Source organism: Lycium barbarum, chromosome 2, assembly GCF_019175385.1.
Source record: "Lycium barbarum isolate Lr01 chromosome 2, ASM1917538v2, whole genome shotgun sequence".
NCBI lineage: Eukaryota > Viridiplantae > Streptophyta > Magnoliopsida > Solanales > Solanaceae > Lycium > Lycium barbarum.
Genome location: NC_083338.1, coordinates 2,183,242 through 2,201,314, shown reverse-complemented (window position 1 = coordinate 2,201,314; position 18,073 = coordinate 2,183,242). Strand labels below are relative to the sequence as shown.

General features: G+C 35.6%; 1 protein-coding gene across 1 annotated transcript; it reads left to right on the top strand.

Annotated features, from left to right (window-relative positions):
• The first annotated feature begins 366 nt into the window (after window positions 1-366).
• LOC132625830 (sodium/hydrogen exchanger 8) lies at window positions 367-17,115 on the top strand. The gene is made up of 23 exons (XM_060340410.1): window positions 367-901; window positions 2,055-2,105; window positions 2,247-2,338; window positions 2,582-2,659; window positions 2,734-2,891; window positions 3,632-3,733; window positions 3,809-3,926; window positions 4,888-4,940; window positions 5,022-5,087; window positions 6,349-6,393; window positions 7,374-7,429; window positions 8,040-8,224; window positions 8,329-8,376; window positions 8,490-8,597; window positions 9,872-10,103; window positions 10,763-11,065; window positions 12,337-12,434; window positions 12,603-12,734; window positions 12,838-13,056; window positions 13,417-13,623; window positions 14,501-14,786; window positions 15,310-15,617; window positions 16,318-17,115. Exons 1-23 carry the CDS (start codon window positions 703-705, stop codon window positions 16,654-16,656), a joined length of 3,483 nt encoding a protein of 1,160 aa, XP_060196393.1. The 5' UTR covers window positions 367-702; the 3' UTR covers window positions 16,657-17,115.
• The last annotated feature ends 958 nt before the right edge of the window (window positions 17,116-18,073 follow it).

Below are 18,073 nucleotides of genomic sequence, written 5' to 3'. Positions count from 1 at the left end.
ACTTTTTACAAGTTGAGGTGTCTATTAGTGTACATCAAAAGTTGAAGGACGTACTTAAAGAATAATTCTAAGTTTGAGGATCCATTTATGTATTATGCCGAAAAGGAATCACCCGATAATTGAGACGTGAAACTCGCGGAAAAAAGGGATAATTCTGTTTTTTTTTTTTCTCTCACCATTATGTCTTTCTTTAATTAGTTAGAATATTACAGTAATTATAACAAACAGAGACATCATTAATCCAAGATAACAGTATTTTTTAAAGTACTATTAAATTTTAAAAAAACAAATTGAATCATCGTACAAGACAACACATACACAAAATCAACTTGGATGATTGCGTCTCTATTCTTCTCTCTTCCACATATAATACTTCCACTTATCATATCACTCATCACCATTATTATTACAAAAAATTAAAAACCTACAACTCAAGTTTAAACTCTTGTCAATTGTCAAAAAAATCAAGATTCATAGTCATCAAGATTCTTGAATTTTGCCCAATTGACAATTTCATATGAGCTGTTAAGAGTTGTTTTAATGGTGAAAGACTTAGTTTTTTAGACACCCTTTTAGTTTCTTTACAACATAATCACAAAATCAAGATTCATTGTCAACCTTCCAAAAACAAAATTAAAACATCAAGATTCTTGAATTTTTCCCAATTGATAATTTCATATGACCTGTTAGAGAGTTGTTTTAATGGAGTCTATAGTATTAAAGACACCATTTAGAGTGTTGGAAGAAACTGTTAAATCTGAAGGTTCAGATCCTACAGATGCTGTGATTTTTGTTGGGATAAGTTTGTTATTGGGAATTGCTAGTAGACATCTGTTGAGAGGTACTAGAGTACCTTATTCTGTTGCTTTGCTTGTTCTTGGCATTGGCATGGGAGCTATAGGTAACAATTATTTCCAACAATTCTTTTTTGTTGACTTATTTTTCATATTTTTATTTAGTATTATGGTTAAAGATTTAGTTTTTCAGACACCCTTTTAGTTTCTTTACAAAATAATATGCATAGGTTCATATGATTTGGTGTTTGAGGGCTCACTTAGGTTTATATAGCCGACCCCGACTTGTTTGGGACTGAGGCATGGTTATTGTTGCTGTTGTATGGAATGGTGAAAGACTTAGTTTTTCAGACACCCTTTTAGTTTCTTTTCAAAATAATATGCACAAGTTTAATTTTTAAGGAGTGGATATGTGATTTGTTTGAGGGTCCCACTTAGGCTCATATAGCCGACCCCATCTTGTTTGTGGCACTGAGGCATAGTTGTTGTTGTTGTTGTTGTTGTACGACACCATTTAGAGTGTTAGAGGAATCTGTTTCATCTGAAAGTTCAGATCCTACAAATGCTGTGATTTTTGTTGGGATTAGTTTATTATTGGGAATTGCTTGTAGACATGTGTTGAGAGGTACTAGAGTACCTTATTCTGTTGCTTTGCTTGCTCTTGGCATTGGCATTGGAGCTATAGGTGAGTTTTTTCTTTCTTTGATCTCTTTCAGAACAATTATTTTGACATTTTTTTTTTTTTTTGCTTGTAATGGTGAAAGACTTAGTTTTTCAGACACCCTTTGAGTTTCTTTAAAAAAATAATATGCATAGCTTTAATTTTTTTTTTTTTGACTTAGTTTTCACTTTTATTTTATTTTATTTTAGTATGATGATGATATGATTTGTCCACAAAGGTAGGGGTAAGGTCTGTGTACATCCTACCCTCCCTAGACCCTACTTGTGGGATTACACGGGGTATGTTGTTGTTCATGATATTATTTGATCTTAAATGTAGAAATTATGATATTATTTGATCTTAAATGTAGAAATTGGGAGTCATATAGCCAACCGCAACTTGTTTGGGACTGAGGCGTAGTAGTAGTTGTTGTAGTAGTAGTAGTAATAGTAGTAGCAGCAGCAGCAGCAGTAGTAGTAGTAGTAGTTGTTGTTGTTGTTGTTCTTCTTGTTGTTGTTGTCCGGAATGGTGAAAGACTTAGTCAGTCTCATACATGATGTATTTGAATGCTGATATATACATGATAAATTGCCCTGCAGAGTATGGAACACATCATGGGTTGGGAAGAATTGGAGACGGTATCCGTATCTGTAAGTTCAATTCTTTATCTTTCTTCAGACAAGTATCCATTAAGTTCAAAACAAGTTTCCCCACTCCTCCAGTATACCATCAGTCAATTGTTCTGCTCTCAAATGTCTGTTCCTGGTAAACCATATTTTGTATCTCCACAGGGAATAACATTGATCCTGATCTTCTGTTGGCGGTTTTCCTTCCTGCTCTTCTTTTTGAGAGTGCTTTCTCGATGGAAGTTCACCAGATAAAGGTACATTACCACTAACCTTCCTCTTTTCTATTGCTCATATGGGGAGCTCCGGTGATCCTTTATGTTGCCTAATTTGAAGTGTTACCTTCTTTCCTCTATCATAATGATATAATGGCATTTGGCTTTACATATTTGCCTTCTGTACAGGATCTTTCTGGTTTTTACATCCTCTGATTCATTGAATTTGTGAATTTGGATTTTACCTGTATTAGTTAACTAAATCAGTTATTTCTCCTAATGCAGAGGTGTGCAGTACAGATGCTTTTACTTGCTGGACCTGGCGTGCTTATTTCCACTTTTTGTCTCGGAGCTGCCCTTAAGGTTAGCTGAATTCTGATTTTCCAGAGTTCAATAGTTTCTTTGGCAGAAGAATCTGAAATTATTTACAAATGTAGGTTATTTTTCCTTATAACTGGAACTGGTCAACATCGTTGTTGCTTGGTGGACTTCTAAGCGCTACTGATCCTGTGGCTGTTGTAGCCCTTCTGAAGGAGCTCGGTGCCAGCAAGAAATTGAGTACCATAATTGAAGGAGAGTCTTTGATGAATGATGGGTAATTTTCTCCTAGTAAAAACATGCTGTATGTTGCTTATGTGAAGAGATGGGAATTTGCGTAATTTCCATGAGAAAATGACAAAATGGCCCCTTATTTTGAGGGTAGGTTCAAATTAGACCCTTAATTATGCACTTAACAGTTTTGGTCCTTTAAGTTTGCCAAGAGTTACCACTTATCGTCTTTGTAAAATATTTAGTGAACTCTGTCTGTTATATTTGACGGAACCAGTGAAAAAAAAATAAATTTAACTATAAACACCAAGAAAGTCCCATCGAATCCTAAAAATTGCAACAAAAAGCTACACTAAACACTAAAAAAAATAATAATCAGAAATTACATCTCAAAAAGCCGCACCAGACTCTAGAAATAAATTCAAAATAGCAGAAACTACAAAAGTTATACCTCTAATGTCTAAACATGAGTTCCTTCTAATTTTCTTTTTGTTTTTCATAGCTCCCGTCAAATCTAATAGACAAAGTTCGGTAAATATTTGTCGGAGACTGAAAATGTTAACTTTTGACAAACTTAAAGGAGCTAAACTGTTAAGTGCATACTTAAACGACTATTTCGAACCTACACTCAACCTACCCTCAAACATAAGGGGCGATTTTTGTCATTTTCTCTCATTTCCATAGTGGGAGGAGAGAAGATAAGTGAAATTTCATGATAACTGTATCCTATTTCCTTCCCTTTAACTTTGAGAGTTTTTCCAATAATATTTTGCTTATTTCCTTCAGGACGGCCATTGTTGTCTATCAGCTACTTTTAAGGATGGTACTTGGTTGGACCTTTAACTGGGGAGCTGTCATCAAATTCTTATTACAAGTTTCCCTTGGGGCGTATGTATATTTGCATTTAATATTGGTTATCTGCCAGTGGGAAGTTGTCTGATAAGTTCTGTTTTCTCGCTCCAGAGTCTGCATTGGTATTGCTTTTGGAATAGCTTCTGTTTTATGGCTGGGATTTATTTTCAATGACACGGTGATCGAGATCAGCCTGACTCTTGCCGTGAGCTATGTTGCTTACTTCACAGTATGTACCCTTCCAATCTTACATGCTTAAAAAGCTTTGTCCGCCATTTATTTTGTATTGGGATGGGAAACCTTATCTGTTATCTACTACCTTAACTTGTAAAGTTTGTCAACTTGTCTAGATCCTTTTATCATTATTTTTCAAGTTTCACATTGTGAGAAAACAAGAGAAGACTAATGATAATCGAATGCAAGAAACCTACTTTAAGGTGTAAGATACATTCCATATCTTATATTTAACCGACGAGGGACTCTAGCATATACGAAACTACACTATAAATTTTACTGAGCATCTACACAGAAAGTTATTTGAGTCTACCAAAATCATAGAGTTTCTGATACAATGTAAAGCAAAAAGAAATTGATTACTTGATTACAACTTGTTTACAAGGCACACCTTGATAGTGTTAGACAAATTACATTTTTAATAGTTGTCCAATGTTGGAGAATATCCAACTTAGGACTTAACTCTTTAACACTTTATAACTCTAAGATTCTAGCACTAACCCTTTAATATCCTATCGTCCAAAAGTAGCTATCTAAATTAGATTAGACAAGGCTCTTACGTGCAAGGCCATTGGCTTATATTTCTTCTGAAAAATTTGACCTTTGGGCCTAAATGAATTTCAAAAGGAAATCAATGTGGGCCTTAACAATCCCATCTTGCATGCCCAGGACTTGATAACTGGAGCGTGGGTAACATAACACAGGGGCCCAACATTGAGATCGATGATTCTGTCTTTAACCTTTTCAAGTGCTCTACCACTCTTTATCATTTTTACTTAGCCCAGATGCAAGTCCAGTTTTTTGTTTTTGCTATTTCTCACCTGTGCATTCCATGTCTATGCTTTCTATCTAGTTGTTAGTGACTACTTCAGATTCAAATATTACTCCATATGACAAGGCGAATCATGTGGAAAAAAAGGAAAAAACAAAGTCTAACGATCAGTTTCATGAAACAGGCACAACAAGGGGCTGATGTCTCTGGTGTCTTGACTGTGATGACTTTAGGGATGTAAGTGCTAAAGTTGATCTTTAGATATATACTCTTTGTACGCTGGAGAACAACTAATTTTGATATAACATGCACGAATAGGTTCTACTCAGCTGTAGCTAAAACTGCTTTCAAGGGTGAGAGTCAAGAAAGTTTGCATCACTTCTGGTAAAGTTTACTAACCTTCTTACAGACATTGTAATTGAAAAAAACAGATAAAAAGTCTTGCTTTCTGGCACTAGACCTTATGATACATAGCCTGTTTGGCCAAACTTCTAAAATCAGCTTATTTTGTAAAGTGCTTTCCAAAGACGTACTTTTGTTGAGAAGCAGTTTGTGTTTGGCTGATCAATTTGCAAAGAACTTCAGAACAGCAACTAGTGTATGGCCAAACTTTTAAAAAGCGCTTCTAAGTGTATTTTCTCAAAAGTGCTTTTCAAAAAAATACTTTTGGGGAGAAGCTACTTTTTCGGCTTCTGCTTCTACTCAAAAGCACTTTAGCACTGTCCTAAGAAACTATTTCAGCAATGTGAAATGTTTCCTCAGATTTAAACAAGCCCTTCTCTAATTTAAATTAGAGGATACAAGAATCAGCAAAATTTAATATTACCAGCAAGTTTTAAAAGAGAAAATAAAAGACAACAATGAAAGAATGGTCTTGGTCTTGGTCACTACCCAGTGTAATCCCACAATAGTGGGGTCTGGGGAGGGTAAGATGTACGCAGCCTTACCCCTACCTGGGTAGGGAGGCTGTTTCCGATTGACCCTCGGCAACCCTCCTCCTTTATCCGGGCTTGGGACCGGCAATGTGAGCGAGCTCACACAACAATGAAAGAATATTTAAACAAAATAGATGAGAGCCAATTAGAAGGGAGAGAGAACGTTTGGGAGATGGCAAAGAGGAAGAAAGATTTATGTTGGATGAGAAAATTATGTAGCAGCTTAAAGCTAATGATTGGCTTCTCTCTGGTGTGTTTCGATGGAAATTAGAGGGGCTATTCTTCTCCTAAAAGCTCGGGCAAACACCTCGACTTTGAAAAAAAAGCACTTTTGGTCTTGGAGAAGCTTGGCCAAGCAGGCTAATTGTCTTTCCCCAAGGGAAAGAGCAGTAATTTCATAAGAACCTACAGACTCTGATCCAAGTAATATCTACTAATTCTTCTCATCTTGTTTTGAGTGTAGCACTTCATTGCTCCAGAATTTTTTTGTGCAAATCCATGTAAAGTATCTAATTTGGAATTGGGTAACATTATCTACAACATTCCATTATATATCTGGTGCAAGATTTATGTCTTACTGTCACTTCCCATATGATTGAACATCTTTAAGATGATAGCATGGCATATTCTTTTTATTTATGTGTGCAGTAGGTCTCAAGCATATAATATGCAAATTTTGGCTTTTAATACAAATCTCAACTTTGTTTCAGGGAAATGATTTCCTATATTGCGAATACATTGATTTTTATCCTGAGGTAAGTATGTATTTAATTTTCTTATCAACTCTGTTGATTTAGTTGTTATTGACCAGAGTTGTTAGCATTGCTAATTTTGGAGGAGGTCTTTTGATGGCTATGTTGCTTAGAAGAATTTAGGCTGCCTGCGCCAAATATTTCTTCATTCTAAAATCTTATAAAAGCCATGGGCCAACTTACCATTAGCTAAGTCTTATAAATTTCTTCATTCTAAGTCGATATTGTAGGTGTTTATTGCTGAGAACTCCCAAACAAAAAAGGAATTTGAATTTTTTTCTAGTTTGGTATCATAGTCTATAATTTGAATTATGACTTAAGAGTATCCATTAACTATAGTTTAAAAGATATTGATCATGAATCAGTTGATTCGTTCTAATTCATTGAATTAATCTGTTATAAAAATATCAGAAAAAGAAGGGAACATTGCAATCAGATACAGAATATTTTGAGTAACCAAATAAACATGATAATGAGTGTTTATAAGGCTCCCTTACGGACTGCCTCAAAGAGTGCGGGAGGTTGGATTTGTGTGGTGGCTATATGTGAGTGCAAGTTGTCTTTTTTGAAGAAACAAAACCACTAAAATGATATAGTATAAGGTAGAGGACGTTACTATAGTTGCCCTCTCTTTCACAAAAATGTAAGAGGAATCTTTCTACCATGTAATTTTACATTGTTAGTGGGTATTTGACTGTTGGCTAAGGGGTTATCATGCATTATCCTCCTTTGATGAAGGAGTTGCTTCTAGCAAGGAGCCTCTTATATGCTGGAAGAGCCAAGAAGCTATGCATACCGATCAGAAAAATTAGAAGTACAGTTGAGGAGAATTATGTTTTAGTGGAAGTTATTTTAGGTGCTTGTGTACATCAAAAGTGCAGTTGGCTACAGTATTTATCAGAGTAGAACTGATCCTTGTTCTTATAAACTTATCCCATGAAACGGAAAAGCTAGTTGCTCATTTTGGTTGTCTTTTTCTGCAGTGGAGTTGTCATAGCTGAAGGAATTCTCGGTGGTGACAATATTTTCAAAACCTACGGTACTATGCTAAAATGACGTCTTACTTTGACCAATCCTATATATGTATTTTCTTGTGTTACATTTAATATCTATTTATTTTCTGTAGATTCTTCCTGGAGTTGATATTCTCAAAATGAATTTGCCAAAAAGGAAAAAATGCAAGTAATTAAAAAAAAGGAAAGAAAAGTAATTCCTAATAATTTCTATTCACAATTATAGGGATTTTAAAGCTTTCGTATACATTACAAGGAATTGGTTCTGCCTAATTAAATAACTTCCTAATTATTAACATTTTCCGGTGTGACCTGTGCTCAACGTTGAGATGACGTGAACTAGCCAGTAAAAGAAATACCTATTGTAGTTTTTTTTTATTTTTTTTTAATTTTTAAATTTGCCTTGTGTTCGTAGTTTGTGCATTTTCTCTTTTGGCTTCTCTATTTGCGCGAGTATTATGATTGTTTATATGCATGTTTGTGTGTGTGTTTTTGGGGGTGGGGGGTGGGGGGTGGGGTGGTGGTGGTGGTTGTTTAATTTCTGTTCTATTTCGTATGATGCAGTCTTTTACACTCAGTTAAAATTTCAGTATAGTTAAACTACATCTTTATTTTATGCTTTTTAATGAGTTTCAGATAATTCGTGGGGCTACCTCATCCTTCTTTATGGGCTTATCCTTGTCTCGCGGACCATTGTAGTTGGTGTATTGTTTCCATTTTTACGATACTTTGGGTATGGGTTGGACTTGAAAGAAGCTTCCATTCTTGTCTGGGGTGGCCTTCGAGGTGCCGTAGCGTTATCTCTTGCATTGTCAGTCAAGGTAATTATGTGTTGCTGTTCTCTCCAAGCCCTGTCATTCTTTAATTCTGCAAAATTTCTAACCTTCCTTTGTTTCTAAAACTATTGCTTCTTTGCTGTTTTTAGCGTTCCAGTGATGGCTCTCAATACATCAGTTCTGATACTGGAACTCTGGTAAGTAAACAAAATAAAAATTAATGAGAAATCCAACAAAATTGAAGTCTGCTATATTTAATTATTCTTTTTAGCTATATCTTTCTAGTAATAGAGGCCTTCCTCTCTTGCAGTTTGTTTTCTTGACTGGTGGGGTTGTATTTTTGACGCTTATCATCAACGGCTCAACCACACAGTTTGCCTTACATTTTCTTGGAATGGATAAGCTAACAGCAGCAAAGGTAGAGTTGATTTTGACTTGGTACTATTTTGTCCTTGTTGGAGCCTAAGAGGTGGAAAAATAGGTTTTGGACCAGTGGGTTAGCCCAAGTGTTTTTACTAAAATGACTTTGGTGGTATCAGATTTTGACAGGTCTTTATTAGTGAACATAACAACCTACATTCTGATCGGTGTAATTTTGTAAATCAATTATCGTTCTGTGACTCATTTGCTAAGTTGCAAAGCACTTTTATCCTTGTAACATTAGTGCAATACTTTATCAAAAAAAAAAAACATTAGTGCAATAAGTTCCTTTTTGTTTTCTCTTTCCGTTTTTGTGTCCGTTAATTATTTGAATGTGTTTCCATTTTCTCTCTTTGGGAGTGATCAAAAGCTACTACTAGTAGTTGGAAAGAAGGATTTCATTAGTTTCATAAATTGTGGGACAATTTTCGATAAAATATTTTTTCTAAAACCATCTCTATGATAACTGCAATTGCCACAGCTTGGATACGGAAAACAAAACCTGTAAGTCCATAACCAGAAAAAAGAACATGAGCTAAGGCTAAAAGAATCCATTATATATGACTTTGAAGCTTGATTGTTCATGTGAGGAGTAAAGGGACAGGAGAATATTATTAAGATACGTAACTTAACTGTCTTACAATAAGCCCTATTTATATGCATGCTTCACACAGTACTAAATACGCATTTTCCACTGTGGGACACTAGCATATTATTATGGCACCAATTATCTAGCAGTTTATACACCTTGTATTGGATTCGGTAGTGTACAAGACAAAATGAAAATGTGTTCTTGTGTATAGTAGCATCCTTTTGTAGTTATGTTCTTCCTTTTGGTTACTAGATGGCTTTCCTTTCTTCATACGAGTCCATTAACATCCCTGGTTTGGAAGTATTTAGAAATCAAATGAAACAGACCTCATGAGGTTGGTTGACAAAGTAGGAGAAGAAGCAGTAATAAAGAAAATTTGGCAAAAGATATGCTCTAAGACAATGATGTAAGAACATTTGAGATTGGTTGCTTCTATTGTAGTTGAAATTCGAGAATGTTTTCATTTCTCAAATGCAGAGGGTATCACATGGATATTAAAGAAGGTGGTTTAACTAGTCATAATATTTTAAACTAAAACACTAACCTTTCATGTTGAACAGTCGATGCTTGAGTAAACAAGTAAAGTCCGGTTATTTGCAGTTTTTTTTTTTTTTTTTTTTTTTAAATTTAAATTCTCATCTATAGATTCTTTTTGATAACTTAATTTTATCTTATTGCAGAAGCGCATATTGAACTACACAAAATATGAGATGTTGAATAAAGCTCTGGAAGCATTTGGTGATCTTGGAGATGATGAGGAACTAGGACCTGCTGACTGGCCAACTGTTAAAAAATATATTACTTGCTTAGATGATGTTGGTGGTGAACCAGTGCATCCTCATACTGCAGATGATGATGATGATAATGTGGACCATATGCATTTAAAAGATATTCGGATCCGCCTGCTAAATGGTGAGGACATTACATTTTCTGTTTTGCAAAAAGTACATCTGCTCTAATACCATGTGAGAAGTAAGAGAAAGGAAGAAGAGATTGAGAGAATGCTTTGAGACTGACGTTTTGTGCCTGACTTCTTTTTTATGCTACTCCCTCTGTCCCAATTTATGTGATGCACTTTGACTGAGCACAAAGTTTAAGAAAGAAAGCAAGTCTTGTGAACTTTGTGGTCTAAAACAAGCCATAGATATTTGTGTGGGTATAAATCATCTAATAAAGAGTAAAATGAGAAGTTTAAAGTTAAATTGTTTCTAAATATAGAAAGGTATCATTTTTTTGGGACAAACTAAATAGGAAAATGCATCAGATAAACTGGACAGACGGAGTACTATATACCATTTGTACATATCTCTAAGTCAAATTATCTGACGTTATGAATGCACACGACATCTTATGTTTTCTTATCTCAATCATGCACAGCGGCGGAGCTACCTTGCTCAAAGGGGCTGGAAAATTACACTTTTTTTTTGGTGTATACATATTATATGTTGAATCCCCTAGATGTTTTCGTGTATTACTTCTTTATATTTTGACTCCCCTCGGTGAAAAACCTGGCTCCCCCAATGATCATGCATATCCAAATTTGATTACTAAAAGAGAAATTATGTTTCCAGGTGTTCAAGCAGCATACTGGGAAATGCTCAATGAGGGCAGGATCCCACAAACTATAGCAAATCTTCTAATGCAATCTGTGGAGGAAGCGCTTGACGTAGTATCTCATGAGCCCCTATGTGATTGGAAGGGTTTAAGATCTTATGTTAATATCCCAAATTATTACAAGTTTCTTCAAACGAGTGTTGTCCCCCGAAAGCTTGTTACATATTTCAGTGTTGAGAGATTAGAGTCTGCCTGCTATATCTGTGCTGGATTTCTCCGGGCCCATAGAACTGCACGACAGCAACTAGATGAATTCATCGGTAAGTAACTAGTAATTTTTTCTATATAGCGTCTTATTGGCACATTCCTTTTTGGTGTTGTGATTCTTTTTAATTATGTTTGGCTTTCCATACTCATCTTCAGTTGGACCATTTCTTTCAGCAAAGGTTGAATGCTGAGACATTCTGGCTTACCATAACTAAAACAGTGTTGCCTTTTCCTTTGACCAAAAATTCTGTTTGGATTTGAAGATTAGGGAGCCATCATCTTGAGTAGTCTGGTGACATCACTTCAGTTTGTAAAGCTTTATTTCCAAGATTTAATCCGTAAAATGACGTCTCTTTTCCCTAGCTTTTTCTACCATGTATTTGGAAGAGGGAATGCATTCTGGAGGACCCTTAAATCTTCCATACAGTGGAATATGTTCACTATTTTAAAATTTGCTTCAGGTCAACAGTGCTAAGGGCTGAGTGTTTTGCCTCTTGCTGTTCTCTTAATTTATTTATTTATTGTTGTTTTCGTCACGATTTTGCTTTACTCATGCACCTTGCTTTCGTGAAAAAGAACCGTAACTTCCGGGGTTTGCCCTGAATTCTTATGGTGGCTTTCTACTTTTATGTAGAAAGCCACCATAAGAAGACTACTCATTAGGTTTTTATATGAGATTTCTCAATTTTTCAGTTTGCTCTCTAAACAATTGAACTATTGCATTCAAGTAACATATTCTTCTATTTTTTAAGGTGAGTTATGGTCTATAAGGCATTATTTTTGGTGAAGATAGTACGAAAACTAAATATTTGGAATGAAAAAGGTTCCAAAGTCAGGTGGCATCCTTAAGTTTGTCTTTTTATGCTGTTGGTACTAATGAGTGATAAAGGTTACACAGTTGGTTAAATAGCTATAGCACATGAAGAAATACATATTGTTACATTTTTCTCCTCCGTGTTCTCTTCCCGAAGAAAGGGCAAAAAGGAAGAAAAAAAAAATTTACTGAGAGAGAAACTACAAAGAAAGCGAATTACTTAAGTTTTAAAAGTCATAGTTTATGAAGTCGGGAAAGTGAAACATAATTGAAAAGAACCATCACACTGAAAAGGAATGTGCCAAGATGTAACCATGAAAGCCTCAACTTTTTCGATGCTTCCTAATGAAAGCCTAAAAGCATCACTTTCGTGGCTTTATTCCTTTTTATATTTCTTTGGAAGCTTTCTCAGAAGCGGAATCCTTACAAAAGAGAGAAAAATTAAAGAAAAAGAAAAAGAATGATATGTATTGAAGTTGAAGTTTCTTACGCAAGCAATTATGACGTCAGGTGAAAGTGAAATTGCTTCCGTTGTTATCAAGGAAAGCGAGGACGAAGGAGAGGATGCACGGAAGTTTCTAGAAGAAGTCCGTGTCTCATTTCCTCAGGTATACAAAGACAAATCTCTCTCGATGAGCTCAATATTTCCTGTTTGACTCCAACATGTTGAATAAAAATACTAGAGGGTGCAACATATAAATGAAATTCAGTGTGGTGACAATGTCCAGTGTACTTCTTGAGTAATTTACTTATTCTAAAAGAAAGTACATATTCAGGTTCTCCGAGTCGTGAAAACCAGACAAGTTACTTATGCGGTGTTGAATCACTTGATTGAATATGTCCATAATCTTGAGAAGATTGGTATATTGGAGGAAAAAGAGATGATACATCTTCACGATGCTGTTCAGGTGAGCATTTTCTTCTCATCTTCTATTCCAGTTTCATTGCTTTTATATTACCTGATTACATATGATTTGATACTTGATAACATTTTTTATGTATTTTGTGCAGACTGATTTGAAAAGGCTTGTAAGGAATCCACCTCTGGTTAAAGTTCCAAAAATTCGCGAGTTGATTAGTGTTAATCCTTTGTTGGGAGCCCTACCTCCTCCGGTGCGTGAGACACTACTTGGTTCAACCAAGGAGATAATGAAGTTACGTGGTACGACCCTCTATGAAGAGGGATCAAAGCCAACTAAAGTTTGGCTTATTTCAAATGGAGTAGTGAAGGTAATGAGTAGTGTAATGGTTGTTACAGTAATATTTTGTGATTTTAGCACTTTTAGCCCCTCAAGTGTCAAGAAATTCAACTTTTGGTCCTTGTGCTTTCAGTTAAGCACATTTAACCTTCAATCAATTGATATGTGCACCACTATGAATCTTCACAAATTGAACGAATTATTAAGTGCTAAACCATTCAATTATTGGTATATTATGTTAAATTAGTTAATTGAAGGTTAAATGTGCGTGGCAAAATATTACTAGGACCAAAACCAGAATTCTTCAATAACCGTGACCAAAAGTGCAATTATCCCTAATATTTTTTTAGCCAGAAACATCTTTCTGAAAATATGATATCCTGTTTGATAGTGGTCAAGTAAAAGTGCAAGTAATAAGCATCTATTACATCCAACTTTTTCACACGGGAGTACACTTGGTTTATATGAAGTGCTTGTTGGAAAGCCTTACATCTGTGACATTATCACGGACTCCGTGGCTCTCTGCTTTTCTGTTGATAGTGAGAGGATACTTTCAGCTCTCAGATCTGATCCAGCTATAGAAGATTTCTTTTGGCAGGTATTTTGAATGATTTATCATTTTGAACTATTTTTGTTTCCATACATATGTCTATGCTCAACGCATCTTTCTCTACTATAATATATTGGTTTAAGGAAAAAAAAAAAAGCGGACGGATCTGTATTCTCACTTTCTAGAACCAAAGATGCATAACTGTAACAGAATATTGTATTAAGGCTTTACCATGAGCTAGTGGGTTCATACATAACCAATGGGATAGTATAGTGAGGTTAAAAGCTACATACTTAAATTTAAAAGTGAAAGCTACTGCAACCAGGTGAACTCTCTCTTTACTGATTTGTATTACTCCCTCCGTTCCAATTTATTTGGCGGTGTCTGACTTGGCATGGAGTTTTAAGAAAGAAATAGAGACTTTTGAAACTTCTGGTCTTAAGCCTTCCATGACATTTTGTCGCTATAAAAGCTTGCCATTAAGGGTAAAATAAGAAATTTAGGGTGTGTTTGTTATGGAAGTTTCCAATTTTGGGAAAAACAAGTTCCATAAGTGGCATTCCAAGTTTATTGTCTCCTCCCAGCCCACTCCACCGCACCTCGAACCCGCACTCCCCAGCCTATCAACTCCTATATTGTTATATTGTTTTGCTAGATTACATATAAATGCTCTTGGGACAATATCTTTTTGCTTACTTAACAAAAACTGGAAAATAAGTAAGAAACCCGCTTATTTTCTAGGAAAACATTTTCCTTCATACCAAACACACACTTAAAGTTAAATTGCTTTCCAATATAAAAAGATGTCATCCCTTGGGACAGACTAATAAGGGCAGAATGCCACATAAAATAGAACAGAGGGAGTAACTAGAATTTAGGTCTTTTTGAAGCAGTGGATCACACAATGTTATCTTGGTGTCTGCAGGAAAGTGCACTTGTTCTTGCGAAAGTCTTACTTCCTCATATGTTTGAAAAGACGACAATGCAAGATATGAGAGGTCTGATTGCAGAAAGGTCAACGATGAGCGTATACATAAGAGGGGAAACTTTTGAATTGCCTCACCATTCCATTGGTTTTCTGTTGGAGGGATTTGTTAAAGCTCATGGTTCACAAGAAGGGCTTCTTTCAGCCCCTGCACCATTACTGCCTTCGTCTTGGGAACACCAAACCTTCCACCACACACAAAGCTTCCGCAACACAGAAGCATCAGGTTGCTTCTTACCCCTTTAGCTGCAGTTCAGCTCTATCCCTTTTCTTTTTTCTTTTTCTTTTCGATAACTGTGGTGTCCGGGCCAGCCTGCGCCTACCTCGACTAATTCCACAGGATACCTGCCATCTCCCACCAGCAATAGGTACCAGGTAATTCTGCCCACCAAGGTTAGGACAAATGGGAAGAAATCACCTAGTGTGTGTCTCTGCTGGGATTTGAACCTGAGACCTCATGGTTCAATCTCTCTTTGTAACGAGGGGAAAGCTGATATCTTGGTTATACTTATCTCGCATATGGTCTTTGTTTAGAAACTTACATGCCTTTTAAAAACAATTTTCTTTTTGGTACTTGACAATTTTTGTCTCACTTAAGGTTGGCATAGTTGGCATATATGCACTCTTAACATTTTTCCATCAAAAATTGATAGTACTGCAACTGGGTTTATTTGCACAAATCTTCTTTGATATATAGCCTCATCTCAGAGAATTCTAATTAATTTGTATTTTCTTTGGCTCAAATATAGGTGTCCATGCAGTTAGTTTTTCTCATCAACCTTCTTGGTATCAAGTTGAGACAAGGGCAAGGGTGATTATGTTTGATATTTCGGGATTCCTAACAGGCGGCAGGGGTCTCCAGAGAAGACCGTCTTCGCTATTAACGCACACAATTGACCATCCCGCAAAGTCTTTTAGAGTAGAGAACGCTGGTTTAATGAGCTGGCCAGAAAATACTTGGAAGGCTATGCAACAAAAACAGGATGTGGAACAGGCTGGTCAACAGGAAGCCAATATGTCTACCCGGGCAATGCAGCTAAACATCTTTGGTAGCATGGTTAGTAGTAACTTCATTAATTTTACAATGTCTTTGTGTATGATCTTAAAGACCATTTTGCAACTTATAGCCTGTTTGGTCAAGCTTCCCCAAGGTCAAAAGTACTTATTCTTTTTTTTTTAATTGAGGTGTTTGACCAAAGCTTTTAGGGGAAGAAAAAGTGCTTTTGAGTGGAAGCAGAAGAAGTTTTTGAAAAAGTATCTTTTTGAAAATCACTTTTGAGAAATACACTTAGAACCACTTTTTAAAAGATTGGCCAAACACTGATTATTGCTCAAAAGTGCTTTTCAAATTGATTAACTAAACATAAACTGCTTCTCACCAAAAGTACTTTTTAAAAGCACTTTTAAAGTAAGTTGATGTTAGAAGCTTAGGTAAACAGGCTATTAGTCTGTCACCGAACTTCTGCATTGAAGCAAGGGTCCATAACAGGTTTACTTGAATGTAGGCTTTGGGGAATGGGCAACTGCTCAAAGCAACGTGTCAATTAGGCCAGAATTCTATTTACTGTTTGATGGAGCATGCTATGTTTCGGAATTTTGTAGTTTTGGAACCGTCAAATTTGTGTTTAATAGGTCGGATCGAAAGTTGAAGGGTCAAAAGGCTTCTTGTCTTTGTTCTTCATCGAATTGCATTCAGTCGAAATCACCAGTTTTCAATATTGGCTTCTAACATTACTTTTGCTCATTTTGGTTATTAGATAAGTAACACAAGAAAGCATGCCAGAAGTCATCCTAGAATTGATTTAGCGGCTAACGCTTCTCACAGTCAGTCATATCCAGAAGTTCCATCGAATCAAGGACGGACGCTTACTTCTGTGAAATCCGAAGGATCTCACACATTGCGACAGAAGGCTCAAGTGCAAGGAGAGAATACAGATATCAGCGTACCATTTCCAACAAGCACAACAATTGAAGAAAATCAAGCAAGAGAGGACTCGAGTGATGATTCTGGTGGCGAGGATGAGCATCTCATCAGAATTGACTCAGGAAGACCAAGCTTTCCTCAATGGATCACAGAGGAAAATAAAACACCATAGGCAGGCATTCTGTAATTTTGTGTACACAATGTGATCTGAGCCTTTCCACGCTGTGATTATGAGTACTACTGGGAGCCTTTGTGTATGCCGCTCTTGAACAGACTTCCTGAGATTTTATGTGTCAGTTACTTTGTGTATCGTTTCATGTTTGAAAACGCGGTACGATGTATTTTCAACAAGTTCATGTGAATAATGTATCTGTCTTGGTACGCGGAGAGAAGAAGTGCTACTTGTATTGAGGGAGTTGTAAACTTACCTTTATATCATGGTCTAAATTCTTTGTTGTAATTTGTTTGTTTTCAGAGAATGTACTAAGTACAATTTTGTCTTTGATAAAAAGGCAACATTGGTCCTGTTTGATACTAAGATTCGTATAACGTAGCCTTTACAGTGACTAAAAATTGTGTATCTCATAAATTCTGAACATACTCAATTATGTAATAATCTTTATTTGTTGAATTATAGTGTTATTACATAGTTAAAGATGTAAGATTCATCTATGATTTCAGTGGAAATGTAATTTCATTTTTCTAATGAGGGTAGCTACTTGGCGTTTGGAGGTGAGGTGAGGGGTAGGGCTGTTCACAGTTTTGGTTAAAACCAAAACCAAACCGAAAATTTAACCAAACCGAATAAAAAAACCGACATTTGATTTGGTTTGGTTTGGTTTGGTTTTAAATTTGAAAAACCGATAATATTTGGTTTGGTTATGGTTATAGTAAAAAATAACCGAATAAATAACCGAACCGAACCGATAATTATATACATAAAAATTTATAATTATTTATATGTATAATATTAGTTTTTTATAATTAATTAATAATATTGTATACCTTTTAATTATTAATTTAGTTTTAGTCTACATATTTTTAAAGCCCATGTTTTAAAACAATATGCCCAAGCCCAACAATCCGAGCCCAAGTCTTAACCTGTGAACACTGAACAACCCTTTAACTGTAAGGATAAAATGTAAAAACCCTACAATCTCTTTTCATTTCACATTTCTGATTTCTGAATTCGGATTTCTGTTCCAACCTAAGAACAAGACAAGCAGAGGCTCATGTTTCTTACATAGTCACGGTCATAGACTCACAGTAAAGGCTCAAGAGCAACCTAACTCTTCAAGAACAAGGCTGTCAAATTTTGAGAAGGTTTGTAAGAATTTGTTTCAAATTTTAAGTTGATTTTAAGTTGTTTCCTTTTTTGTTTCGAATTTTTAAGTTGATTTTAAGTTATTTCCTTTTCGGTTTTGAATGTTTAAGTTGATTTCAAGTTGTTTCCTTTGTTAGCTACTTGATTTTAATTTGTTTCCTTTTCTGTTTCGAATTTTTACCTTTATAGTGGGATTATACTGGGCTTGTTGTTGTTGTTATTTTTTCTTGTCCGAATAGGTCCTAAACTTCTAATATTTTTCAGA

Bases quoted from the DNA above. Each gene is read 5' to 3' on its own strand.
- LOC132625830 (XM_060340410.1), top strand. From the start codon at position 703: ATGGAGTCTATAGTATTAAAGACACCATTTAGAGTGTTGGAAGAAACT. The intron at 7,430-8,039 runs GTACTATGCTAA...AATGAGTTTCAG, and splicing joins CAATATTTTCAAAACCTACG to ATAATTCGTGGGGCTACCTC. The intron at 8,377-8,489 runs GTAAGTAAACAA...CCTCTCTTGCAG, and splicing joins GTTCTGATACTGGAACTCTG to TTTGTTTTCTTGACTGGTGG.